Source organism: Salminus brasiliensis, chromosome 22, assembly GCF_030463535.1.
Source record: "Salminus brasiliensis chromosome 22, fSalBra1.hap2, whole genome shotgun sequence".
In the NCBI taxonomy this organism is placed as follows: Eukaryota; Metazoa; Chordata; class Actinopteri; order Characiformes; family Bryconidae; genus Salminus; species Salminus brasiliensis.
In genome coordinates, this window is record NC_132899.1 from 14,059,817 (window position 1) to 14,087,249 (window position 27,433).

General features: G+C 39.6%; 2 protein-coding genes across 2 annotated transcripts in view; both read left to right on the forward strand.

Annotated features, from left to right (window-relative positions):
- Window positions 1-27,433, forward strand: part of kif5bb (kinesin family member 5B, b) — a 171,945-nt gene that overhangs the window by 54,746 nt on the left and 89,766 nt on the right. The gene's annotated exons all lie outside the window — the stretch shown is intronic.
- On the forward strand, window positions 19-8,129 carry LOC140544412 (serine/threonine-protein kinase H2). The gene is made up of 5 exons (XM_072667934.1): window positions 19-275; window positions 1,058-1,357; window positions 1,731-1,900; window positions 2,510-2,721; window positions 7,779-8,129. Exons 1-5 carry the CDS (start codon window positions 19-21, stop codon window positions 8,127-8,129), a joined length of 1,290 nt encoding a protein of 429 aa, XP_072524035.1.

Sequence of the window (27,433 nt, forward strand, 5' to 3'; positions counted from 1 at the left end):
TACATGTAGTGTTTAACTATGGGCAGCAACACTAGCAAGGTAGGGCTTCTGCCTGAGCCTTCTGCAAAGAGCGGTTACTTCAGTTTTATGAAGTCTGTCGTGAGCTTCAACAAGAAGAAGGACTTTGATGAAGATCTGAGCAAACCGAAAATTGCACCTTGCCTGAGGAGTCGAACCCAAGGCCATGTCAGTGATGGAGCTGCTTCCAGGAACAGACAAGCCAGCAAGGCCGAAGTAAAGTTCCGGACAACGTTTGACCCCCGTATCATGGCCAGGTACAAGATCCACAGCAGTGTTCTAGTTATGCTGGCAAATCTGAGAGCACCATCAGAATTGATGAGGCAGTGCTCGGTGCTTGTTATTAAGCATATCTCAACAGCGTGTATTGATATTCGTTCCAGCTAGGCATGAACCTTTCGATTCTGGTCACATTTTGATTCTGCCAAGTTATATTCTGTGTGTTTTTACGATAAAATATGTGTTTGTGGAGATGTGTAAGGCATCGTTTGATGATTTAGAAAGCCCTGCTGTCTGCATCGGCTCTTAAAACATATTACAGTTTCATATTCAAGAAACTTTCTCTTATTTGTAAGCAGTTCACCTGTGGCCACCCAGCTGGGCGATGCTGCCCTCAGTTCACCGTCATTTGTCAGGTAGATATGGTCTCCTGGGGCTGTGATAAAATGACCGTCCTTCTTCAACAGCTCTCCTCGCAGCAGGGCCTGCTGTATTTAAAGCTTCAGAATCTTGGAGCACAGCCTTCTTTGAAACAGCGAGAGAGGGCTTAGCAGACGGTCAGACTGTGAATTGCATACAGATCCATGACCTGCTGTGGTAATTGTGTATTTAATGAATACAAATGGTGTGAATTATAATAATCTGAGAGCAGGTTATCTAAGGCTTTCACGTAGGTATAGAACAATAATCATCGGCGTCTATTAAATATGCTTTTAGACATTTCAATATAAGTGGAAGCCAATGGGGGTTCTCCATTATTACCCCTCAGTGTCGCTCACATAAAAGGGGTCCACATAATGATGGGTAGTATATTTTTCAGGTATGACATCAAGGCTCTAATCGGTCGGGGCAGCTTCAGCCACGTGGTGCGCGTGGAGCACAGACACACACGCCAGCCCTTTGCGATCAAACTTCTGGAGGTCAGAGGGCATGAGGGGCGCGAGTTGTGTCGCACGGAGCTGGGGGTACTTCGCAGGGTCCGTCATGCTAATATCATCAGCCTGGCGGAGGTGTTCGAAACTCCTGACCGTGTTTACCTTGTCCTCGAGCTTGCCACAGGAGGGGAGCTGCTGGAACGAGTGGTTGCTCGAGGCTCCTTCACTGAGCGTGACGCCACTAGGTAGGCAGTATGATGCCGTATTAGTGTTCTTTAGAAAATGTCACCACAACACTCAACTGTACATATCAGAAAAAGACCAATTTAGGATTGTTAGAGACTCAACCACCAGTACTTCAAAGTGACAGGTATTGTAAAATATCTAATCATGATGTTGTAAGTTTTCGTATTTTATTTTACTGATTAGGGTGTATTATGTATTTATCCTAAACTGTCATGGTACGGGTTCACGATCTGGTGCATTTTGCAAAGACTGATGAATGTAAGGACAGAAACAGCAAATGCCAAGACCCGGCCAGTGCTCTGCAAACGCATCGTCCTGCCGTACAAACTTACATTACTGTGTCAGTTAAACATCTCCCAACTTTACTCCCAGGGCGCTCATCATGGTGTCCAGCGGACTGCGCTACATCCACGGCCTTGGCGTCATTCACAGAGACCTGAAGCCAGAAAACCTGCTGTACTACCACCCAGGACAAGATTCCCGTCTGATCATAACTGACTTCGGGCTGGCCTGCTGGGGCAGCAAGAGCCAGACCATGGGAGGTGGTCATATGGCGATACGGGACAGCTGTGGAGCTAGAAGGGCTCATGAGATTGCAGATTGTGTTGGGTCAGATAGAGATGAAGATAGTGGTGCTGATGGTGCCAAAAGTTGCAATATTGCAAAAATAAAGGGTCAGGGCGCCACAGATGATTGCAGAAGATTAATAGATGATAGAAAAGCCAGAGAGAGCAGCCAAGGAAGGGGTGTTGCCATAGCAGGAAATGAGAGAGGCTGTCCGGTCAGCATGGAAGATGAAAGGGAAAGAGATGAAAGCTTGGGATTTGATGGAACGGGAAAAGATAGAAGTGGTGTGGAGAATGGGGGGAACTGTGGCACTGCACTCTGCCGGGGTACTAAAAGAGACAGGCTAGAGGGAAGTCAGACAGATAGTTTAGAAACTTACAAACACAGCATCCTCAATATGACAGGAGAAGGAGAGGAGAGAGATGGGCAAGAGAGACAAATCCAATTTTCAGATGACAGATTGAAAGGTAGAGGACAAACTAACTGTGTTGAAAGCAAAGAGGGCAGAGGTGATAACAGCCAGGACAAAAGCCCACATTACTGTACGACTGCACCTCCCACTGTGGTTTCTCAGTGCCAAAAAGGACGTGACTGGGCACTGAGGACACTGTGTGGAACCCCAGAGTACCTGGCCCCTGAAATGGTGGGTGGGAGACCCTACGGCAGGGCGGTGGACATGTGGGCACTGGGAGTGATCTCGTACATCTTGCTGAGTGGCTCCATGCCCTTCGACCAGCGCAGCCGGCCACGCCTGTTCAGGGCCATCCTCAGGGGCAGCTACAGTTTCCACGGCGAAGTGAGTGTCATGATCTATGATGCATTGTCTCGTTCTCGCTCTCTCTCTCTCTCTTTCTATGTACCTGCACCTCTTTAAGGTCTTAGCCATTTGTGTAAGAGAATGATAAGGTTGTGTCAGTGTGAGAGTACTTATGTGTTTCTGTGTCTGCTTCAGTGTATATGAGTGGGTGCATATGTAGGTCCTTACTCATCCCTAGGGCTTGAAGTATTTGAAGTGTGGTATTTTGTGCTAAATATTGATAAAAAAAAATTCTATATTTCACCTTTAAAAACCTTTATATTTAACCAGATAACCTTTCAGAAATGGGGCTAATGTCACTCTAGCAGTAGAAAAGATTACATTGCTAAGGCAGGATAGAATCATATTAGAAACCTTAAAGCATTGACCTTCAAACGCAAAACACTGGAATTAACAAAGATTCAAGGAACCAAAAGCCACATGGCACAATAGTCAATAGTTTAAAATCCTTGATGAACTTTTCTTCAGTTTAAAAGTGTGGGGGAACCTCTTAAGGTGCTTTGAAGAACCTTTAAGAAAATAATTAGGAGGAAAAGGCTTATTTGAAGGTTCCTCAAAGACCCTTAAGAGGTTCCTTCACAGTTTGAAACTGAAGAACCTCTGTAAGTTCCTCAAAGGTACTTTAAACAGTGTAGTAGCATGCCAAGCCAAGAGTGTTTTTTTCCCTTTTACAGTCAGTTCAGAGCATCACAGTGATTAAAGCTGCTAGTTTAAGGTATCAGGACTGCAAAGACTAATGTTCCAATAAGGAAAGCCACACTGCCAGCAGTTCAGTACTTTGATTATTTATAAATTGCACAGCAGGAGAGGACATAGCAGCCAAATCTTAATAATCCAGAATGGGCTAGATACAGTGTGTGTGTATGTATGTGTCTGTGTGTGTGTGTGTGTGTGTGTGTGTGTGTGTGTGTGTGTGTAGATAGGACTAACAGGGCTGCCAGTAAAAGACAGCAGAAAAAAAGAGGTAGACAGTGGAGTAGGGACCAGTCAATAGCTAAGTGTCAACCAGAGGGCAAACACTGTCTTTGTGTGTGTGTGAGAGAGTGTGTGTTAGGGAGGTGAAATCTGGTCAGCTGTGTAAACAGCCTGGAGGCTACTGACAGACATGCTGGCCCTCCCACGACTGGCGGATGCAGTGTGTCTCAGGTGTGACCCGCCTGGCCTGCGGCTGTTTACCTGAGTCAGGGGTGAGGAGGGAGGAGGAGCAGAAGAAGAAGAGGAAGGAAAAGGAGGAGGGCAGAGGAAGCAGTTAGAGAAGTTAGAGAAGAGAAGGAGGGAAAGAAGAAGACACATTCTGAATGTACCACAAGGCTTTTATCACCTTCTTCACATATCGCACTGCCTCTCACACAAACACACACATACACATACAAACAAACATAATTTCCATCTGAGAGACAGTAAGAAAACCTGGCTCTTTACAGCAAAACCACACTGAACACAAAAGCTCTCTTATACCCTGTTGTTAACTTAGTTCGTTTAATTACATTCAGCAAACTTACTGCCTTCATATATCCGTGTAAACGTTACTAAGTAATGTGAAGTTTGAGGCACCAGGCATATTTAAATCTCATATATATATATATATATATATATATATATATATATATATATATATTTGGCCCATAATAAACATACAAATAAAAAACATTATGTGACGATAATGGCACTGAAAAACTTTTACCTCAGGCCAATTAAACAAATAAAGTAGCTGATCACAGAGCATTTTCTCACAGTATTTGGGTTCTGTATCTCAGTTTGGTTAACAATACAATAATACAGTTTGAGCTGATTGTCAAAAAAATTAGTAAATGAGCTACAGCTGAAATTCCTTAAACAAGTTGTATGATTTTTTTGTCTATGTTCCTTCCCTTCACTCTGTTTACGTTTTTTTCCCACTTGCAGGTTAGAACTTCCCCTGAACCTTTGCTGGAATTTGAACTTATGATTTCCTCTCACTTGTTTACCAGCAGTTAGACTGCTGTGCCACTCTAGAGCTGAGAAATCACACTACAAGTAAATTTACCTTTCCATTCTTTCTTGGAAAAAGTTGTAAACATGGTTTCATTGATCTAGCGCAACTGTCTAACTGCCTGCTTGTCAAGACACAGGAGATCATAAGTTTGAATCCCATCACAGTCCTCCAGGGTTAGCGTCTAAGAATAGCAAGGCCTCCTCGTAAGTGATAGGGGGGGTCTTGACCTGCAGATGAGAGCAAACAGTAAACTCACTCAGAGGGAGAAACACAGATTACAAATATATAAAAAATAACCAGTTTATATTTCAGGTGCAGCTTATTTGCAATTTTTTGAGGGCTTAACTTGAAATGTATAGTTGACAAAACTGAGACACAGAACTAAAAAATGTAAATGAGTAATGTAAACTATGTAAACAGTTAATAACTTTATCAGTTACTTCAGTTGCTGATGTACGTTTTTATTTTGTTGTGTACATTAAATAGTGGTGTTTTTCTTTTTAAGATCTGCAATAATAAGGTGAACAACCAAAAAAATTAACCCAAACATATTAGGTCAGCACAAATGTCATGGTTTGCTGCCTGTCTAATGTAATCCACTCCTTCATTTTCATACTAAATAAAGCAGCTATTTAAACATTACAAATGCAATCCATGACAAAAAGTGCAACAGAGTTGAAAATCAGAAATAAACGTTATGTATTATTTTAGCTCCACTTCTAAATTCTCAATTCAGCTCGAGTTGGAATTTGAAAGATGTGTTGTGGTATGTAATTAGAAACTACTCAGGCATTACTTATAGAGTAAAGCCACAAACTCTCTCTCTCTTTCTCTCTCTCTCTCTCTCCCACATACAGACTCAGCCTAGGCCCTCACTTCACTTCAGATATATATTTAAGCAGATGAATAAGGATCCACCCAACAAGACAGAGAATGATAGATGATGGCTGAGCGGTGCAGAGTTAGTCACTCGGCTCCCTCAATGTTTTATTGATGCGAGACTTTTTTCTTTCCCCTCCTCAATAAAAGTATTAAGGAGGGGCTCTTCCCTTTGGTGGAGAAATGACACAGAATGACTTATGGATTTGTGTTTTTTTCCGTCTTCTAAAATTGTGCAGTGTGTATGTGTCTTTGAGTGAGGCCTGCTTTTTCCATTCGTCAGCAACAGTCTTGCGATTGTCAATTTCATGGATGATTAATTGTCATTATTATAAAAGAGAGAGAGAAAGAATGGGTGTGAGGGTGAAAGAACTGTGTGTGTGTGTGTGTGTGTGTGTGTGTGTGTGTGTGTGTGTGTGTGTGTGTGTGTGTGTTTGTGTGTGTGTGTGTGACAGAGAGAGTCAGAGGTGGATTATGATTCTTGTGTTCTTACAGGGCTGTGATAGGTCTGAAGTGGTGTGATTGTGTATACTCCAATTATAAAGAATCACTTTCTGCATTTAGTGATATTTAAAGATAACTTGAAACTTTAACGGTGAGGCAGAAACACACTGCATACTGACAAATTAATGTGCTATTAATATTCATATTCTACTGCTGTAATCCATATTCCACTGCTGTGACTCACGAGTAAGTCCGTCATTACACTAACACAAAAATGAGATGCAAGACAGTGTGTCAGATGTAGGGTTAGAGTTAGGATTAACCCCTTAAACTATCACAACACAAAGTGTTATTACAAACCTCTATTACCAAAGAATAGCCCCGCCGGTTTGTACTACACCTTAGTGTGCAACAAGCCTTTCTGCATTAAGGAGTTAATATGAATGTGAATATAGTATCAGCAGGCTGGGTGTGATGCAGCAATGTCCAATTAAATCTACTCTTATTACCATTAAGAGCTGAATGTGCAAGAACAGCACATGTTCCTAATGGCAGAGTCTATGGAGGAGAAATGACACAGAGTTCACACATTATTGGCTAAAATGGATCAAACTGGAGTTTTGATTATATCTATTGACTTAGTTATAAATAATATCATTTGGTCAGTTGTTTTTTTTTAGAGCATTGTAGAGCATTTATATTGGTCCATTCATCATGAAATATTAACACTACATAATTAACAACTGCCAGATTCACATTATGTCAAAAAAGTACAAAATTGAATAAATGGAGAGACAAGGTTTTTCTTGTACGTTTGTTTTACAGTGACTCTTTCTCCTTTTAGCAGATGCCAGAAATCTGATGGCTAGGCTACTAGGGATGTACCACTTTCAGGACGCCTACAGTGACCCTTTTTTATCTCAAATTTGAGGCTACCCACTGTGAAACAGAAACGTGATTTGGGACCGTCTTTGGTCAATTATTCATTATGTTGTTGGTTAATCAGACCGTGGTATGTTTTTTTGTACATATGTGACTAAAATACAATTTCAGAATTCTTACAGTGTGTACCAAATATAGTTCCAACCTTGTACTGTATGCATATGCACACCCCAGACACACACTAATCAAACAAGAATGAGAACACAATAATTTCAACAAAGAATGTTAAAAAGCAACCAGTGTTATTTTATTTCCTGAACCTACACCTCAGCCTTATCTAAACCTGACCAAAACCTAGCCTAACTATAATCAAATCTTAACCATAACCTAAACTTAACGTAACCTTTACCCTAACTGTAACCTAGACTGTAACCACAACAGAGAAAAGCAGAACGCTGTGTGCCGCTGTTTTCTCAAATCTTCTTCAAATACAAAGGGCTTAGCAGAATGTTAGTGGAATTACACTACAGTAGGCTACTTTTGCCAAAAATAAACACTTTGTAATTCTTGTTGGAACTACATTACACTTTACAGAATAGACTGAGGCATGTTCATTAGAGGTGTACATGAACAATACTAGCACAGTGGCTCCAAATCCTAGCTTTTGCACCTCCAGTGCCAACTTGTGCACTCTTGTGCTCCATGCTTTTGTGTTTTTCCTACTATAACACAGTTGGTCTAACTCATCAGCTAATTATCAAGTCCTTCAACAGTCAGGTGTGTTACAGCAGGGCAGGACTGGACTGTGAGAACCAATTAACACCTCTGTGTCTGTCTCTCTTTGTCTTCTACCCAGCCGTGGAACTCTGTATCTAACCAAGCTAAAGACTTCATAGAGCGTTTGCTGAGCCTCAACCCTGAGCAGCGAATGACTGCAGAGCAAGCCCTTAAACACCCATGGCTAGTCACCATGGCGTCCGACTCGTCCAACAGGAACCTCCACCGGCCCATATCCCAGAACCTCCAGCAGCGAGCCTCGCGTGCCTCCGCCCGAAGCAGCAGCTCAAGATCTGCTCCAGGGTCACGATCTGCTTTGAGCTCTCGCTCACACTCAGGTCATGAATCATGCCAATTAGATGGTAACAGATTGCAGCACTGTGCGGTGGTCTCTGCTGAAACCCTCAGAACTTGCAGGCATCGCAGGTGATGACAAAAGCGTGGTGCAATCTGAATGACTTCTCACTGGTAACTCAGAAGAAAGAAGAAAGACAAACCACAGTTTACTCTACAGGATATGCAAGCATTATGGATTACTAGAAGACGACACTGCAGGAGTGGTAAATGTCATTGAGTCGTAGATTATTGTAGACCTAACACACAGCAATACAATTTTTCAAATATTCAAAGATGTTAGCACAGAATGTAGACCAATTGTATATGTATGCTAATTCACTGTACAAATAATGGTGTGATTACATATGTCAACCAGTCAAATTGAATTAAATAGCACTTTTCAGACAAACCAGAATTGAAAGTGCATTACAAACGAATGACAAAACATTAAAATAGGTTTAAAAAAACTAAAAATTCCAACTAAGAAGACAAAGATGGATAATAAGATAATAGAAAAGCAATCAAATTAAGATCAGAAAATGATAGTATTATTTAGTAAAAAATAAAATTAGAATATGATCACATTTGACTTATATGGCAAGATAAAAGCAAAAGTATTCAACCAGTTTAATCTACTTTTCTCTTTTTATAACATCACATCTCACTGATCTTACTGCATTTTCTTCAGGTGTTATGAACAATCTAACAAAGCCCAAAGTTCCCAAAGCCCAGGGTTTTCATTTTTTTGTTTTGCTTGTTTCAGAAATTCCCAGCGTTACCAAGAAATCGCATGAATACTGATATGGCACAAATTATTTTTTTGAAAAACAACAATAATAAGTGTTAACTGAGCCAAACTGCACTCTGAAGGAGCTTGCATGCTTGTTTGCGAAAAAACATTGTGTATATATTAAGAACGAAAGTACATCTTTTATAAATAAATAAAAATATTAAAAAACTGTTTAACACAGAAACTGCTTCTCTGCAACTTTATTGTCATTATACTGATCCAGGGTTGTACAGTACAGCAGAACACTGTTAGGCTAAGTCTCCATTGCAGAATTGGTAGGACATGATGCAATAGTGCAGGGTCAAAACACTAGACAGGGTACATAGGCAAAAAGTATTAAGACAATAAAAACAAAAAAATGAAAGATTTTTGAATATGTGCGTGACGGCTGGGTGAATAAGGTCCAAACTTAAACCTAAAATATATGTAGTATATGTAAATAATATGTAGAGCAGCGATATGCAAATAGAAGAGTGCAGGGAGTTCAGGAGTATATACTAAGGTAGACCAGTCTGGAACTTCAGCAGCATTGCATATGTAAACAAGCTGTACAGTACAGTAATGAGTATTGAAGCTAATGATCAGGCAGAGAAGAACAGTACACAAACAATGCACGAGAGGGAGTTCCAGTTCATGAGAGGGAGTTTGTGTGCCTTGACTCCTCTAGAAGCATATTTAAGCTAGAGTTGATTTCCATTCCACTGGAGGGGGTCTGACCACTAGCGGGGTCTAGAAAAATGAGTTTAGGTTCTTGGCTCTGAGAATCTATCAAATCTATCTATCTATCCAAACTATCTATCACTCTATCAAAAGATGGGGATGCCCCACTAAGAAAGTTGACATAGGCTCACATTACGATGTGCAGGAATGTTCAAAATCTTGTTGAAAGCTAAAGCCTTATTTAAGTAGAATATGAACTACTATATCAACATTAATAAGATCAAACAAGGTTTATGTGAAGTTTCAAACCCTACACATAATGTGTGTTAAACACCAACTGATTTGAAATTCTAATTCATGTCGGATTAATCAAAGGTGTCTGAACTGACAGAAATAAAGAGAGTCGGAAGACTTAGCAGTCTGTTAAAAGTTCAAGTTTTTAAATGAAAAAAAAAATCTATTCATTAGTGCCTCACGAAAAGCTCAACAGCTGAATTGGCAAAAGAGCGAGAAAGCATTTCCCCCCAGCAGCTTCAGCGTCTGAACTAAATTAAAATGCAAATAGGCTGAAGCGTAGTCTGGCTCCTAATGGGGTATGATTTCATCAATGCACACAATCGAAGCATTTTCTTTCTCCATGCCTCTGTTTTCATGTTCTTCACAATAAGATTGTTCTGACATTGATTATATGAATAAACAACCTAAAGCTGAATTTCTCTCCACTCTGATTACCTCCTGTAAGCATGACTGTGATGATTACCTTTAGTGGAAAAGATGCACTGACTGGCTGGATCACACTGTGGTGTGAGTGTTAAACTTCACTTGCATTTTAAATGTGACTCTCTGCCCTTTGCTATTTAATCAGTGTGGGAACTATTTGGGAAATCTTAAAATAAAGAGAATCCATGTCTAATATCATTTTAGGAACTGTAATCAGGTCAGATATCTAAAGTTATATACAGCTCTGGAAAAAATTAACCACCCTACATTATCAGTTTCTCCAGTTTTACTATTTATAGGCAATGCGTTTAGGGAAATTAACATTTGCGTTGTATTTCATGAACCATAAATAAAAATACTGTTATTTTAGAGCATTTATTTGCAGAAATGACAACTACTCAAAACAACTGCTCAAAATAACCGCTCAAATACAGACATTATTATAATAATTATAACGCAAATAAGTTATTATTCAAATGTAAACAACACAGTACTAATATTTAAACTTTGAGAGCATTCAAAAATCACTGTGGTGAAATAACCTTGACTGCCAATTACAGCTTTCATGTGTCCACTAGTCTTTCACATTGCTGTTGGGTGACTTTATGCCATTCACAGTATATAAATTCAGGTAACTCAGCTTTGTTTGATGAAATGCCTGGAATAAAATGGCTGCCATACACATAGAGATGCAAATTAAACATATTTTTAAATAAATTGAGTGGTCTCTTAATTTGTTCCGGAGCTGTTTACTTTCATCCTTTCTGGCCTGTTCTAGACACTTGGACTAAATCAGTGTGGTATTATTTTTAACAGAAATGCAATCCAGACACTAAAACAGCTGAATAAAATTAAACCCAAAACGGAACGAGGAACAAGATATGCATTCAACTGGTTCAAAAGGTTCCTCTAGTCTGAACTATATTGGAGTGTGAAGTATTATCATTTGAAACTCAGAAAAGTTGTATAAACTAAATAGTTACGCTCTTAATAATAAAGGTGCTACAAAAAAGGTTCTTTGAGAGAGGAACCACGTTTGGTTTCATGAAGAATCATGTTTCTAAAAGAGACTGGGCAACTGGGAAGAACCTTGAACTCTAGGGTTATTAGTCGTAGGTTTTTAATCCTGGTCCAGATACAATGGAACTGATGTTAATTGCTAAACGTAGTTCTGCAAAGAACTGTATGAAGTGTGTGCTTACATACTCACATACAGTCTAACCTTGTTCAGTCTTAAAAGATTATCCACACTCATACATCTCTTCTACAAACATGGTTCTTTATAAAAACCAGAAGGGGTTTTCTTTGTAGCACCTTTATTTTTAAAATTGTACTCCTGCCACTGATCTCCACGGCTGTAATAACTTCCACAAGATGAATCTGGAATATTACCTAGACATATTTGCAACTTAACATGTCAAGGCATTTTCATATAAAAGTATTTCTTCTTGAGAAGGAGGTGGATTTTTTTTCTTGGCATGTAGCAAATCATTCATCTGCAGGTTACTATGGAAATCTCTTCCCTGGCCCATGTGATGTGCTTTATAGATGTTACTCAAGAGAGTTATTTATTCAGTTAGTTTTAATTGCTGAAAATGTTCAACTTTCAGCTTTCTTACTATACATTTCCAGTTTTACTGTAAATATTCTCAAACTTTGTAACCTAAGCTTTCAAAGACAAATGTAACACGTAATATTTGTTATGCTAATAAAGCACCCTGAATTAGTACCTGAACTAAATTGATTGGAGAAATTCGACGGATGGTTGTGCTTTATTGCTGAAGGTGAAATTTTGAGTTTTTTGAGAAATCTAGTTTCACAGCCTCACCATTAGACCTGCCTCACAGCAAACCCTGGGTTACTGTGGGTTGGTGAATTTGTGCCTTTGATGGCTGGCCAGTAGCATGATTTCCCAGTTCATGAGTCATCCACAGTAATAAAGCACAAGGCACATGAAATGAAAGGCTGTACCTGTCTTCCTCTGAACAGCCTGCAGACGTTTCTATATAGTTTTTCACTGTAATCATGAGGAGACAGAAATACAGGTTCAAGAAATCTTTTCCTGCTGCACAGGTTCTCTTAGAAAGGGCTATTTGCAGCAATGCAATAATGACCTGCTTTTGGTTCTGTGAGGAAGAATAATTAATGTTAATAAATTGTGTGAGTCTGCAGAATCTTTTTAATGTTTAAAGAATCTCCATATAATGCATAGGTTCTGTTTCCTAGAACCATGTATCCAAACAAGGAACCCTCTGTTAACACTGTGGACACTTTTGAAGATTAGCAATTTATAGAGGATCAATTATCACTGATTTATGAACTAAATAACATGTATTTCCCCTAAGACAGACAGTGGTGCTGATTCTACAGTGTTTTCTCTACCCATCTGGAAGATTCAGCCTGAAACACTAGCAGAATCCATGATACCCCTGCCCCATAGGCTTCCCACAAGCAGAATACAGTAGGTTTGATATCTTCACAGGCTGGTGTGGTTGGAGTATAGCTGTCCCACAGGAAAAGAGGTGGCAGCTTACTCACTAGCTTACTTGCATTTTAGCAGTCAAACAATTACTGAAAGAAAATAGGAGTCTATTGCCCCCTGCTGGTCAATTAATCAGGGAGAACTCCTGAAAAAAAAATGTGTTCTTTGAAAAGTTTTCCCACACCTTGATGTTGGAATATCACACACACTGGTGAAAACACAGATTTCTAATGACCTTCTGCAAGCAGCATAGCAAAAATCTCACAGTAATGAAGGCCAATGTGATTCCTTTACTGTTCTACATGCTCATAATGCAAGAGCCTGCTCAAGATGCACAAAGCCTTAGTATTGCTTCGCTAGCTGCATTCTCTTTGTTGATGAAAGTAAGACCCTGGTTCTTCTCTTCGTGCTGGTTAATGAAGAATAATTTTGGTTATTTTGATTTTTTTGTTCTGGAGGTCAAGACAGATGTGGAATTTGTGAGATAAGATGAGATTTATCACTGTCACAAAACTGATCCTGGAACAGTGGTTAACTCTGAGAATGCCCCTGTCTCATGTTTTACTCAATTCTTTTAAAGTGACACACCTAATCCAAAGACCATGAAAGAGATTTCTTAACCTCAGTCAGGAAAAAAGTGGCAACCCCAGCACTTTCCTAAAACAGTAAAGAAGTGGTTTTCAAACTGGGGTAGATGTACCTGCAAGCGTACTCTGCAATGACTTTAGAGCCACTTCTAAGGATTCATAATATTCAGTTAATTTTATTCCATTACTGCGCAGTTCTGCACACTTCGCCAATATGGATGAGTGATGAATGAGTGTTGTAATTATTACAATCATATTTACAACATTATAACATCCAGTATATGGCAAAGCCAGTGTTTTAATAGTTATTATCATCAGTAGTATTTGCTATTATTATTATTATCATCAATGGTTGTGTTAGAATTGAGTTGGTCATCTGCAGTTTTGTGCGTAAATGAAGTTAATATCCTTTTAATAACTGTTCAGACACTTATACTCCTCGACAGTTATGTACTCAGGTTAGTTTCACTTTCACACTTTAATTAGTAGTAATACTGAGTTATGCATTTGTATCACTGCTGTTATCACAGCTAGGCTGTTAACCAGACGCATGTTTGGGGTCACAGGTGCGTAGAGAAGTACTGCCAATAGAATAGGACTCTCTTGAGCAGATACACATGAACCTATTGGCACCATGCCTAATGTCAGACATGAGACAGAGGGGTATGAAGCCCCCCAGCATTGAGCTGCAGAGCAATGGAACTGTGTTCTCTGGAAGGATGGTGCTCCATTCAATATTTTTGGAGTTGGGGATGAGGTGAGGTGGTGATCATCATCCAACATTCTGACCTCACTAATGCTTTTGTCTCTGAATTCAATCAAATCCTCACAGCAAAGCTCCAAAATCTAGTAGAAAGTCTTCCCTGGACACTAGAGACAGTATGATACACTCCTTTTTGATACCCTTGATTTTAGAAGAAACAATAAATGAGCAGGTGTCCCAATACTTCTTAAATAAAAGACTATTGTAAGGAACCTAACCTTAATGTAACCCTATATTTACTTTGTGGTACAAGTTCATCTTTAAGAATCAACTAAGAAAAATAACATGAATGGGACAGTTCTTGAAGGAACTGTTTAGATCCTACAAGACATAAACATCTTCCATTTCCAATTATAGTGGGGCTCTCTAAAAGACCCAGAGTCTGCATCTGCACCAAAATGGCAATTCACTCAATAGTAAAAACAATAATCTAATAAAACACAGAAATACGCATTTGGTAGATAGTGATATTACATCTTATGGGATCAGGTTGATGACCAAAACACTTTAACATGATGGAACTATAGAGTCAGCAAAAGGCTAAGACAAGGAAAAAAAATTACTCTCCTCAAGGTTACAGGTAAGCTCTCCCAACAAAGTAGCTGTTGAGTCTGTTTCATCAGGCATTACAGGTGCCCCCCTACAGAGCATGACTTAGACAAAGCAAATAAAAAACATAAATAAGACTGTGACCGAAAAAAAAAATTGTCTCTATAAATGCAGCACTAGCTTTCAATTGCTAGTGTGTAGAAGCGCAATATATTTTCCATGAGTCATATATTTCTATATACAACTATAAAAGCCTGGAAATGTTTGATATTGATGAAACTAACCACCTGGTGAGTCTGCTCTGTCTGATGAAACAGCAGTGAGGAGATGCCAACATCAGTCTGGGATCCAGAATACAGGGTGCTGTTTTAAGGAATTCTAATTCTAAGTCAGGATATATGTTTACATTCTGGTGCCTATAACTTCTGTACCATTTAGGTTGGATAAAAGCCTGAGTAGACTGATAAATCACTGTGCTGATCAGTTATTTATCTCAGTGTTACTGAGCTCTACTAAAGCCTGAGTAGACTGATAAATCACTGTGCTGATCAGTTATTTATCTTAGTGTTACTGAACTCTACTAAAGCCTGAGCAGACTGAAAAATCACTGTGCTGATCAGTTATTTATCTCAGAGTTACTGAGCTCTACTAAAGCCTGAGTAGACTGATAAATCACTGTGCTGATCAGTTATTTACCTCAGTGTTACTGAGCTCTACTAAAGCCTGAGTAGACTGATAAATCACTGTGCTGATCAGTTATTTATCTCAGTGTTACTGAGCTCTACTAAAGCCTGAGTAGACTGATAAATCACTGTGCTGATCAGTTATTTATCTCAGTGTTACTGAGCTCTATTAAAGCCTGAGTAGACTGATAAATCCCTGTGCTGATCAGTTATTTATCTTAGTGTTACTGAGCTCTACTAAAGCCTGAGCAGACTGAAAAATCACTGTGCTGATCAGTTATTTATCTTAGTGTTACTGAGCTCTACTAAAGCCTGAGTAGACTGATAAATCACTGTGCTGATCAGTTATTTATTTCTTTACATTTTGAACAATGTATTTAATGCTATTTTGACTACTGGCCATTTCTTTTATTTGTCTATAGTTTTGGACAACTCTACCCATCTCTGGTCGAGAGCCAAGACAGGAGAAACTAAAAAGTACATCTATGCAGAGTTTGGACTTCCAGTCTCTTAAGGGAAATTGACACTGTTAATGGGATTTTTATGGTGTGTAGGAAGTGATAAGCGATAAGAGTTTGAATGAAGCCATACTATATATATTTTTTTTGCTGCACTGCATTTCCACACTGTGTTCATTTACATATACAGAGCACATGATACGTATTAGTTTCAGTCGTTACGATATCTCAAACAGTGCATACGTTTCAGAGCTGTGAGGGAGATAATGGATTTACACATGTATTTCAAACACAGAGGTTTAAGCAGCATGTCTTATCACAATTTAATGACTCACTTCAGAGCTCAGTGTCCATTAGAGATACCGGTAGCGGCTTTGCATGCTATTATATAATAGGCCACATTTTTTGTCCTCTTTTTTTTCTTTTTGATGCCCTTGATGCTTCCTCTTGTTGTATTGCTGTGCTGCAGGGGCAGTTCTCAAGGCATCTACAGTAATGAAGAAAATAAATCAGACTCAGGACATTACAGCCAAGGTATCTGTTCACATTTTTTTCTTTACTGATGTTCGTAATTGCTGGGCTTTCATTTTGAACTTTCAACATGCACTGACACATTACAACCTCTCTGCTGCAGAGTTTGCATACTGTAGCCAAACTTTTCAATCTTGAGGGTTTTTTTAACCATCAGTCCTTGTTAATAGAATGAATGCATTACAATCCAGGGAATATTCATACTAGTATTATAAGGCAATTATTTTTAATGCTGTCCTGCGGAGGCATCTTCCTGAAGAGTTTAGCCACAAAACTTGATCAAACAGTCCTGATGTGTGTTAATGATCTCCAGGAGCTTTTGAATACTAGATCAAAGCATGTTTAATTAGGAATGGAGATACCTGCTCCAACGGCAGATTTAGAAGAACCACCAGTTATACATTTAAAGATACCGTGGCTTCTGACTTGCTTGTTGCTTATTGTTTTTAAAGATTAGAAATGGATGAAACTTTGATCAAAAATTAGGCTTCCAGATGGATGACACCTATACAATTTACATTGACCACCTTCTAGCCTGTATCCACAAGGCACAAGGCAAAGTTAACTATGCAGAGAAACAGATAGACCACAGTCTGTACTTATAAAACAGTAAATATAGTATATAGTATAAAAAAAAGTACTTCTTTGTGGTCAATGGAGCTTATATAATGGGCAGAGTTCATTCCAAACCAGGGGTGGTCATTATATTCTGATATGATTGTGTATATTAGACCCATTTCAGCTATTGTATGTTACTAAGTATGCCATTTAATACATTATAAATCCTTTTATTTATTCATTTGAAGTGTTTCAGTCAATAGAAGTGTTTCTGTCAATTGCATCAATGTCATCAGAGATAACCTTGTCAAAATCCACATAAATCAGGTCTAATTAAGATTATTTAACAACTCAGTGTTGTGCTTTATGTAACTGGTAATTAGCTTCCATCATTTGTTAGCTAGATTAGCCTTGTAGCTCAAGTGCAAAACTAAAGAAACAAACTTCGAACACCAAATACTTATTGACTACATTTGTGCTAAGAGGGAAATTGTGTGTGGACTTTTTTTGACAAATTATTGCTTTACAGCTTGGATTTCCCCTCCAGACCTCAGGGGCATCAGTGAGCTGGCCAAGGTCTGAAATACTGTGGACAGTGCCTTACCAGAGGCAAGAGGTGAAATATCAATATTTGTCCTTCTCGGTACTCTTCAGATTGATTCTCTGTGAGCCCCCTTCCCAGGATTTAAAGAACCAAAGCGGAAAAGTGCACCAGAGCGAAAAAGTGATAAGTCCATGCTGCTTGGGGGGGCCTTAACCAATGGGAACCCAGTAATCATTTCCATTATTCCTCAAGCTGTGACACCCATGCTCGGAGCAATATCTTCAAAAGCACAGGACAATGTGATTGGTTGCACTTCCTTAGAAAGAACAAAAGAAAATAAGCATTTAACGCTTTCAGTTCTTCTCGCTCTCCATGTTGTCCGTATTCTACAGTATCTGGTCCATACTGGCACACTAAGACTGGATTAGCCCAATATCTTAGGTTTTCTGGAGAAAAACTGCAAAGCAGAAAAGCTTTGAAGACAATGAAAAATGACATCCCACCAGCAAGACAGCAGGTCTGAGTTAGGAAGTGATCTCATTTCTTGCTGTAACTTGACCCATTTATGTTTTCTTCCAGCCTTACTCAGAGACAAAACATAAAAAAAGCAGAAGTATTTTAGGTGGGGCCTCTTAGTCTTTTTCCTTGTAGGGGGCTGTACGTGCCGATCAGCCCTCCTGGGCAGATGCTGTTTTAACTCAGGGCTGTTCCTGTTATCACCTAGAGGGCCTCAGTGCAGCTACAGAAAAATGACAGCTTGTTCTCCTCTGTGCAAACTAAACACAACTCATTCACACTTTGATGCTTCCAAGGATCTAAAAATGGCCTGGGCTGAGTTTCCCAAAAGCATCTTAGTACAAAGAGCATTCTTAAGAAGCTGAGTAAATACCTACATTACTTATTGTATTACTAATGGCACTTTTCCACTGCATGGTATCTACGTACTCTACACGGCTCTTTTGATTTTCCATTGTGCTTGATTTACCGGGTACTATATTAGTACCTGCTTGCTCGTGGTTCCAAGCAAGCCAAGTAGGGACTAAAATTTGCATGTAGTCCTTGCAGAGCACTGATTGGCCAAAGAATCATCACTCAAAGCAACACAGTGCAGACATCCATCCACTAGACATCTCCAAGCCAATCTCTCTAAGCTTTTTAGTTGGCTAGCTTTTCTAATGGTGGCTACTGATGGCAAAGCCTGTTTTTGTGCCTTCATGCCTACAGATTAGCTAGTGCTATTGTGTATATGCTGTTTAAGTTGCTATATTTTGTAAAGCTGGCAGTTGAACATCAATATGTGTTCCTAACCTGGCTAACGCTACAATAATACACACATCCAGTTTAGCCTTAAAATAAAGTGCTACCTAAAAACTACGGCATAGAAATGAATATATGTGACTTGTGTGACTGTTACGAGCTAAAAGGGTCCCTTTTTTCGACTTGATGACTAGCTTGATGCTAACATAGCTAGCTACCTAAAAAGAATCATTTACTTTATATTTACTTTCTTAATAGGATTGGTTTGAACAAGCATTTTAAATCTGACGATGTCATTTAAGGTCTATAAACCATAGTGATAGTGTTTTGCAAAGTCAGGATTCAGGGAAAACAGGGGAATCTATAGTAGTGGAAAATGAACCGGGTACCAGGTACCAAAAAGCAAGTAGAGTCGAGTAGTGTAGGTACCATGCAGTGGAAAGCGCCGTAAGAAACTGGCGACTGGGTGACAACTGTGTATAATGAACAGATTAGACACAGATATATGAAGTAAAATAGGCCTACAGGCAACAAACAAGTGAAATGAAATAAAGTCCACATCCTAGCAAGTTCTGGTGACCAACCTTTTGGCCTTCTCCAAGGAGGGCAACTTTCCCAAAGTCTAGGCTCCAATCTTATAACTATAACATAACTTTTGGTTGAGTATGTGAATGTGTGCTACTTGCTCACCTTCTTGGAGACTTCTCTGAACTGTACATGAAAAGAATGCTTCCTTGTTGGCTGCCAGGTTTTGGGGCATGTGTGAATAAAGCAGTCACCCTTCACGTCAGCACAACTGAAGAGATGTTTTCACCCTGTGCTCCACCCTTCTCCTTCCAGAACGTTGTGGGTCTGACAAGCAATGACAGCCTCTTCAGGCAGTTGGTGAGGAGTCAGCGTGAAGTCAGGCTAGATGCTCTATCTGAGGGAGGGCTAGATGCCATACCCCACACTCTGCTGAAGTAGCAGGGCCAAAGTAGAACAGGTGGAGTGGAGCAAGTGGGTGAAGATGAGGAAATGCAGAAGGGGCTTGGAGTTGGCCTCCATTTGCTTTTGCCAGGTTGGTCTTTAAGTGGTTTTCTGTATACCATTGGCGGCAGGAACATTTCTTATTATTTAGTTTGCTGCACCCGTCCCAAGATTTGGAGGACATATGTCACTCTGGATAAGGTAACATACATATAAATGATACGGCTTTATTTCTATTCTTTATTTGTTTTATGTCCGTATTGTTTAATAATGTTGTGATATATTGTTAGTCATATAAACCTTTTACATGCCTTCCCCCACTCATTTTCAGCATGATCTGTCCAGTTACCACCATCTATCTTACTGTTCCTCATTAGTTGTTGTACTGTGCAGATGTAGGCTTCCATAGTGCCATAGATGGGGATCTGTGTGACATATTATTACCTGCTGATGACCTGTGGCATGTAGATGACAACCATGACATATATATGGGTTCTGCTAGAAAAGTCAATTCAATAATGAGTGTAAACAGAGAGCTAGTTTTGAGTCCATCTCTGCAGGATTTAATCAATGGCCTGGATACCAGGTACTGATTCAGCTGCATCAATTTAGGAACTTTAGAATTCATTATAAACTGATCGTGCCATAATATTAACACTGAACATTGATCATCTTCATCTACTGTGGCATCTGTCAAGGCATGGGATACATTAGGCAGCAAGTGAACAGTCAGTTCTTGAAGGTGATTATGTGTTAAAAGCAGGACAAATGGGCCAGCTTAAGGATCTGAGCCACTTGGACAAGGTTCTTATTGGGATAGCTAGACAAGTGGAGGTTCAGAACTCCTAAAGCTCACTGATGAGATCCATGGAGAGTCCAGGCTTTGAATGGTCGGATCTGTTCTGACAGCACAAGGGGACCTACTCAACATTAGACAACTAGGTGTTGTGGAGACTCGCCTGATTGAGTTCCTTATTTACTTATGAAGGTTCTACATCACACCCACCAAGGAGCTCAGAGCTGGGGATTCAGCGCTTTCCTCTGAGCATGCTGGCTGCCTAGTGATGCAGCATTAGTGGCTGTTCGAAAAGAGGCAGTGGCTGACTTTAAATGTATCAGTGGAGGCATGTGCTTGTCCTCAGCCTCCTAGTGTTGGAGTAAAGTTATAGGGGGAGTCCTACTGAGTGGTGGATTAATTGGCTCAGCACCCACCATGAGGCTGCTTAATAAAATGTATAAACTATATAATATATGTGTGAATTCTGTGAGTTACACAAATTATATCAAAATATTCATTTATGGCAAAATAGTATTCAAGGTGGATATGGGTAAACATAGGTTTGATTGCTATAAAAATTCACAGATGACATTTTTTACTTATTGAATTACATAAAAAGTACATATTACATTTTACTCTGTATTAGATTGTGCATCCCCCCCCCCCCCAGTTGTATTGAATGTGAAGTCAAAGATTTGCAATAGTTGTGATTGTAGGACAATTCAAAAACAGTGACTGATAAAGAGAGTCTACTATCATGAGCTATTTACTGAGGTCAACAACACAGAATGCCATAAAAGACTAAGCGAATGTGAAATTCAGACATAATTCTTGTTATCTCACAGTTGGAGTGAAGTAGACAGAACTAGACAGACTGGTGTTTGTCACCATTTCACAGCAGGTGTGTGTTTTCTCAGTAATGGTCTCGGTGCTTCAGTGTCAGTGTTTGAAGAGAAATGGAGGAACACTGCACATGATGATTGGATCCCCTTCAAGATGGTCCACCATGATAAACCCAGTAACACTGTGAAATCATTCTCATTCTCCCCAATCACTCCCTCTCCCTTTTCCAATCGCTTTTCCTTCTCACCCACCACCACCATCAGTCCGCACGCACTCCGTCTGACCCCTAAAATATCTGTCACACAATTTCAGAGCATTATTAAACCCGTGTAAACCACCAGAAAACATGGGTGGAATACAGACCTGGTCAGAACCTTTTTTATGTCCCTCAGGGCTATCCATCTGTGTCACAGCTGGCTGAAACGGAGAAAATCATTTAGATCATATTTGCTGCAACTCGAGACGGTATACACTTGTATGAGGCCAGACTCTCCAATACTGAAAATGGCAATGTAGCTATTGAAAACTTGTGGCAACAGCTTGAGGGCAAAAGTTGAGATTTCAGCCCTCATGCTCTGAGGCTGACTTGGCTGGCATCTCTGAACTGCAACACAGCAATAAAAAGATTGCAAATGGCTGTAGAGATGACTCTGTCGAGTTAAATCTCATATATTTTGCTAGCTTAGATGCTGCTCCTAATCATGGTAGCAAGTTTTTTTGCATAACTATACTGAATGGGCTTATTTTCTTTTTTTGTCAGATTTTCATAATTGTGCAACACATTTGCAGAAAAAAATCGATTTATTTTTTATTTATTCTATTTATTCTATTATTTCTTTAGGCACGTCTGGCAGCAGTGTCAACTTGTTTTTAAGTGGAAGTGCACAGCAATAGCATACTCCACCAGTCAGTGACTTACAGCACTGCTGACTGTCTCTAAGCACCACTATGCATCTGTCTATTACCACATTATATTAAATCCAGAACCAGACCAAAACACCTATTAGGTTACATGTAGGCTTTAGCCAGTGGTAGGCCTACATGCCTTGTCCCATTGTAACTTATTTTACCATGTAGCTCAAACACAGGTTCTCTGTAGCAACTGATTCCAAACAATAAGTTTAGTAAATGCTGATAGTAGTTAGTAGTAGTAGATAGTCTATCTAGCTATATGAGGACACTGTAAAATGAACTTGCTTGGTGTTTATTGATGCTTTTTCTGCTATGCTTCCTATGTGTTATAGCTGCACTTTGTGCTAATACTCCTCTGGTGTGCCCAGAGCCATCTTTAGTAACCAAGTAGTAAGCCAAGTATCTCAGATCACATCTCATGGTTCTTAAATGTAAAAATGTGTAACATTAGGGCAAAGCTAATTAGCTTATAAAATACTTGAATTTAATAATAAATATTAATATATATGAATAAGTTTAAGACTTCTAATTTGTAATTTGCAAAGTGCAGCCACACTCACTGTGAGCTAAGGCAGGTGAGTCGAACTTGAGAAACCTGGGTTGGAGTTCTGGGCAGCTTCACCTGATAACATTTGATACAACTTGACCACCCCTGGTCAACCGGCATGAGCAACTTGACCAATCTAGTCAGCATGGCCAGCATGAACTGATAAACGTTACACTCACCCATCTGCACAGCTCTGCACTGCTCTGCTCTGCACTGCACCGTACTCTAATGTTTGTGTGATCACAGGTGATGTTCCAGGTTATATAATCAGTCCCATGGTGCAGGTTGCCTTTGGCTGATGATAAAAGGCCCAGCAATAATTTCATTGTGGTTGAATGTGCAGGCCAGTCACACAGTATTCCAGACAGCCTCATCTGCAGCCATGGCAATGAGATGCTTTAGCATGGGGCCTCCAGGTCAGCTGCAATCCTGTGATAAGCAGTATCATTTCACGTCATTGCTAGGCCTAGAGTATTAAATTGTGGAATAAATGGGGTCATGTGGGTTTGCCAGAATTGTTTAGCGTTGTTGGTTTTATCTTTCTACCTGAACCTCCTCAGAACTAAACTGTGTTTAGGGCATCTTTAACTAATGTTTACTGTTTGTAACTGGCAGCGCAGCACTCATGATGCAAAATTAACAACATCCTTGAACAGGGAGTAGTATATATCATTTTAAAATGACTTGCAAAGCATACAGATACAGTATATGGACAAAAATATTGGGACACCTGCTTATTAATTGTTTTTTTCCCAATCAAGGGTATTAAAAAAGATTTTATCTTGTTTTTGTTGGAGCAACTGTCTCTGATGTCTAGAGAAGGCTTTCTACTAGATCCCGTACCTCATCCTCAACACCCCAATTCATCCCAAAAGTACTGAATGGAATGCCACCATTCCAGAAGAAAGAAATAGTCGAGTTAAGATCTCATCTTAGTCTCATTATTTATCCTAAACACAGTTCTGTTTGAGACCAATGCAAGTCTTAAGCAATTTTCTCCTGTTTCTGAAACTCAGCTCCTGAAAAACAATCTTTGGGTTTTCTCTTTTTGATCAAAATAATGTCTCACATGTGGCTTAATCTCTTTTTGGTTAGACTGATCTCACCTCAGTCTCAGCTAAATAACATTCATATAAGACAAGTGTAAGAGTTCCTTATTCCTTATAAAGCTCACTTCTACATCTCAGAGATCTTTCTATGGGGACTAGACAAGCTGTGTGTGTGTGCATTTGCACATTATTGTCAGCAAGGGATGCATCTTAACATAACTGAATGTATTCATTAGAAGGCGTGTCCACAAATAAGTAGTACAGTAAGTACATATAGTATAGTACAGACACATAGTGTATGTAATGCTCTGTAAATGTCAAGTGATAATACCTTATCTCGAGTATGTTTTTAAGGAAATGACTCTAACATTACCTCTCAACATTATCGAACAGGAAGTAGCTTGTGGAGGGGGAAATCCTCTTAAAATTTCCTTTGATTTAAAATTACTTGCAACTGCAAAGGATACAAATACAAATAACATATACAAATAACCTGGTGAGAAAGATGGAGGAGAAGAGAAACGACGAGCAGGAGAGTGAGAGGCAGCAGAAAGTGAGTAGAGCTGATGGGAAGAGACTGAAGAGAGGGAGAAAGGAGAAATGAGGGCAGCAGGGGTTTGAACTGGAGTAAATGACTGCAGTGATGTAACAAAAGCACACCTCAGTACCAAGCTTACCCTCCAACCCTCTCATTAATCTCTCTACCATCATGTTCCCACTCAGAGGCCACATGTCCTGCACTGTGCTTTCCTCAGTGTCAGCGGAAAGCTGTCTCTGGAAGTCTGGGTAGAGCCCAGTCAAAAGTACAGTTACTGATACGAGTGTGATACGTTTTTTAAAGGCTGCTTGAATGTCCTCATTTGAATTGCAAAATCTATCAAACCCAGTTCAGCAAGTTCACAATACAAAAAACACAAGGCAAATGATGCAGAATTAGGCAGCAGGGGTTTCCTCATTGCACACCTAAAAAAATCTAACTCGTGTGGTCTCTCTCTGAAGGTAGATGCAGTACTTTGACATCAGCTGTGGCAAGAGCTATATATCCTGTTTTAGACTTGTTTTAGACACATTTTTCTGTCTGCTCTCAGGATGAACTTGCTAGGATGGCCAGGGCATATTGGCAGTCAAAATTCTGGACTGGGGAACGGCTGATTTCTGAGTGTTCGAGATCTTTTTGAACCCCTTCCCAGACTCATCTGCGTCTACCACCTTCTGTCTGAAGGCCTCAGAGAGCTCTTTGGATCTGGCCACGGTGATCTTCACCACTCACTTTACCCATCAAGATCAAACCAAAGGAAATGCTGGAGGTTTCAATAAGACTGGCTCCTCCAGAATAATCTCTAACCATGTTCTAATCATCTGCAGCTAACGCAGAGCACCTGATTCTAATTGTCAGTAGTAATAAATGAGGGGGTGTCCTAACTTTTCTAACTTGTTCCTCACAAGAAAACTGCTTTTCTGTTATTTACATTTTATTAATTATTCTTAATTCGACATTTCTTCCGTTGTATTGGTTTAGTTATATGACCTCCATCTCCCAATATTGTTCAAGTGAGGATCAAATGTCCATATGTTTACATAAGTCACAAGAAATGGTAAAAACTGCATATTATCAACATATAAATTCCCTGGATTTAACAGCGCCAAGCCTGTGGCCACAAAGGCAATGGCTGTGTACATTATTAACTGCTCTGCTGTTACTTTTACTGCTTCTGTGTGTGATGTGAGTGAGTACTAGTACCTGAAGTTCTAAAAAAATATATAGAGTAGACATCTAATACTATCTAATGTGACAGGTCACACTACATGTAAGCATTTTGTGGCTTCTGGAGTTTCTGATATGCATTCACGTCCTGACTAGAACACATAGGTAGTTCAGAGATTCAGCACTAGTGGTCAGAACAGCTAGTTATAAGTTCACATTCTAGACTAAATGCATGTGCTTATACAATACATAGAGAAAAGTCTTCATATTACCATGCAACACTGCCACCTAGAGGTCATAGCACACCTGAGAGTTTTAGGGATGTGTTCCCTATTACTTCACTACAGTGTAACCAAGGTAAAATATTTAAGAAAGATCCAATGAAATCAAATAGTGTTGTTTTTTTATCATATTATTATGCAGAACTGGTGGGAATCATATCTCACAAGTTTTCAAGAACATGGCTTTAGGTAGATAGTGAAGGCCAGCCAACCTGAAGCTGTGCACTTCCTCTGTTGATCACAAGGTGGTGCACAAATGGAAAATTACACTGCAGTCATGTGACTCTTCAGTATTGTATCCTGTGGAAAGAGTGAAGGCCTATCAGTGTGTTTGCTACTCAACCTAATAGCATTGGCATGACAGAGCTGGTTATTGTGGCATGTTCTCAGGTCTACTAGACGTTCCAGCTGGATTTATACAGACCTACATATATTATAGGCCTCAAAGATCTCGTGCTAATCATCACTCTCGCTCTCTCTCACGTGTGTTGCAGGACTGAACTGAAAGCATACAGGACTGACCCACTTTACGAGTACAAGCATACAGATGATTCTATGCAGGGGACAGGTGGGGGGGACAGGTGCAGGAGACAAGTAGTGGGACGGAAGGGGGGGAGAAATGGTTGGGGGGGTGGGCGAGTGGGTGGTAATGGTGTGGCGAAAATGAGAGAATGGCTGGACAAAACTAAAACAGAGACTTCCAGACAGCGAGGTGGCAAGGAAAGGGAGGGACAAGTAGAGAGAGAGACAGAGACAGAGGGGGAGGGGAGAGCAGGAAGCAAGCTAGAGCGCTAGTCTCCCCAGAGAGAGAGCATTGCATAACACAGCAACAATCACTTACTGTAGACAGCACCACTGTATCTGAGGACTGCTCCAGAATACAGAGGACTGCAGTGCCTGAGACTGAACCCATACTGTACATGTAGCATTTCTATTGACACTTATTTAAGCCATACTGATGACTGTGTTTGTATATATATATCTATAAATATATCCATATGTAAGTGAACACAGAGTACACAGAACAACCTGCACGCACTAACAGTGCCAGGAGAAACGGTGTCGTCTCTGGAACACCTCCTGACGGGTGTCGGTATTGGACCGATATCAGCAGTAAATGTTTTTCCGGTTCTCATCCAGCAAAATGAATGAATCTGTAACAAATCTAGTCTAAAAGAGCACAACACTCACGCTGTGTGAAATCATATTCATCTATCATGCAAAAGAGTAGAGGCACAAATCATAAACTGCAGTGGGAGAAGCTGATCACAACACATAAAACTTACATAGTTGTCAACATGACATTAATATCCTGTTAATATTTCTATAATTTATGGCATAATCCTCAACAGATCATTAACCTGGGGAAAAAGCATAATCAGATCCTAATGAGATACAATAGCTGAAGTTTTTGTGTTTTTATTTATTTTTTATTTGTGTTATTATTATATTTTATTATTTGCTCAGCTACTTTCATGATAACACGCTGCGTTTATGAGCTTCCAGCGTGCATATTTATATATATGGTCCTTCCCACATTTATGAAGAATTTTTGAAGAATTATGAAGGTTTTTAAGCCAAAAACGATGTTTGTTGCTGTGTTGGAGCCTCAGTGTTGCACTTTACACTTTACAACTGTCTTACACTTAACATATCTCTTAATTGCACATTGCTGTAAATACTTATTTTCTATTTTATGTAAATGTAGTGCATATACATATTTTTTTACAAT

Excerpts from the sequence above, each read along its gene's own strand:
- LOC140544412 (XM_072667934.1), top strand. The coding sequence starts at position 19 with ATGGGCAGCAACACTAGCAAGGTAGGGCTTCTGCCTGAGCCTTCTGCA. Across the intron at positions 276-1,057 it reads GACCCCCGTATCATGGCCAG|GTATGACATCAAGGCTCTAA; the intron begins GTACAAGATCCA and ends TATATTTTTCAG. Across the intron at positions 1,358-1,730 it reads ACTGAGCGTGACGCCACTAG|GGCGCTCATCATGGTGTCCA; the intron begins GTAGGCAGTATG and ends CTTTACTCCCAG.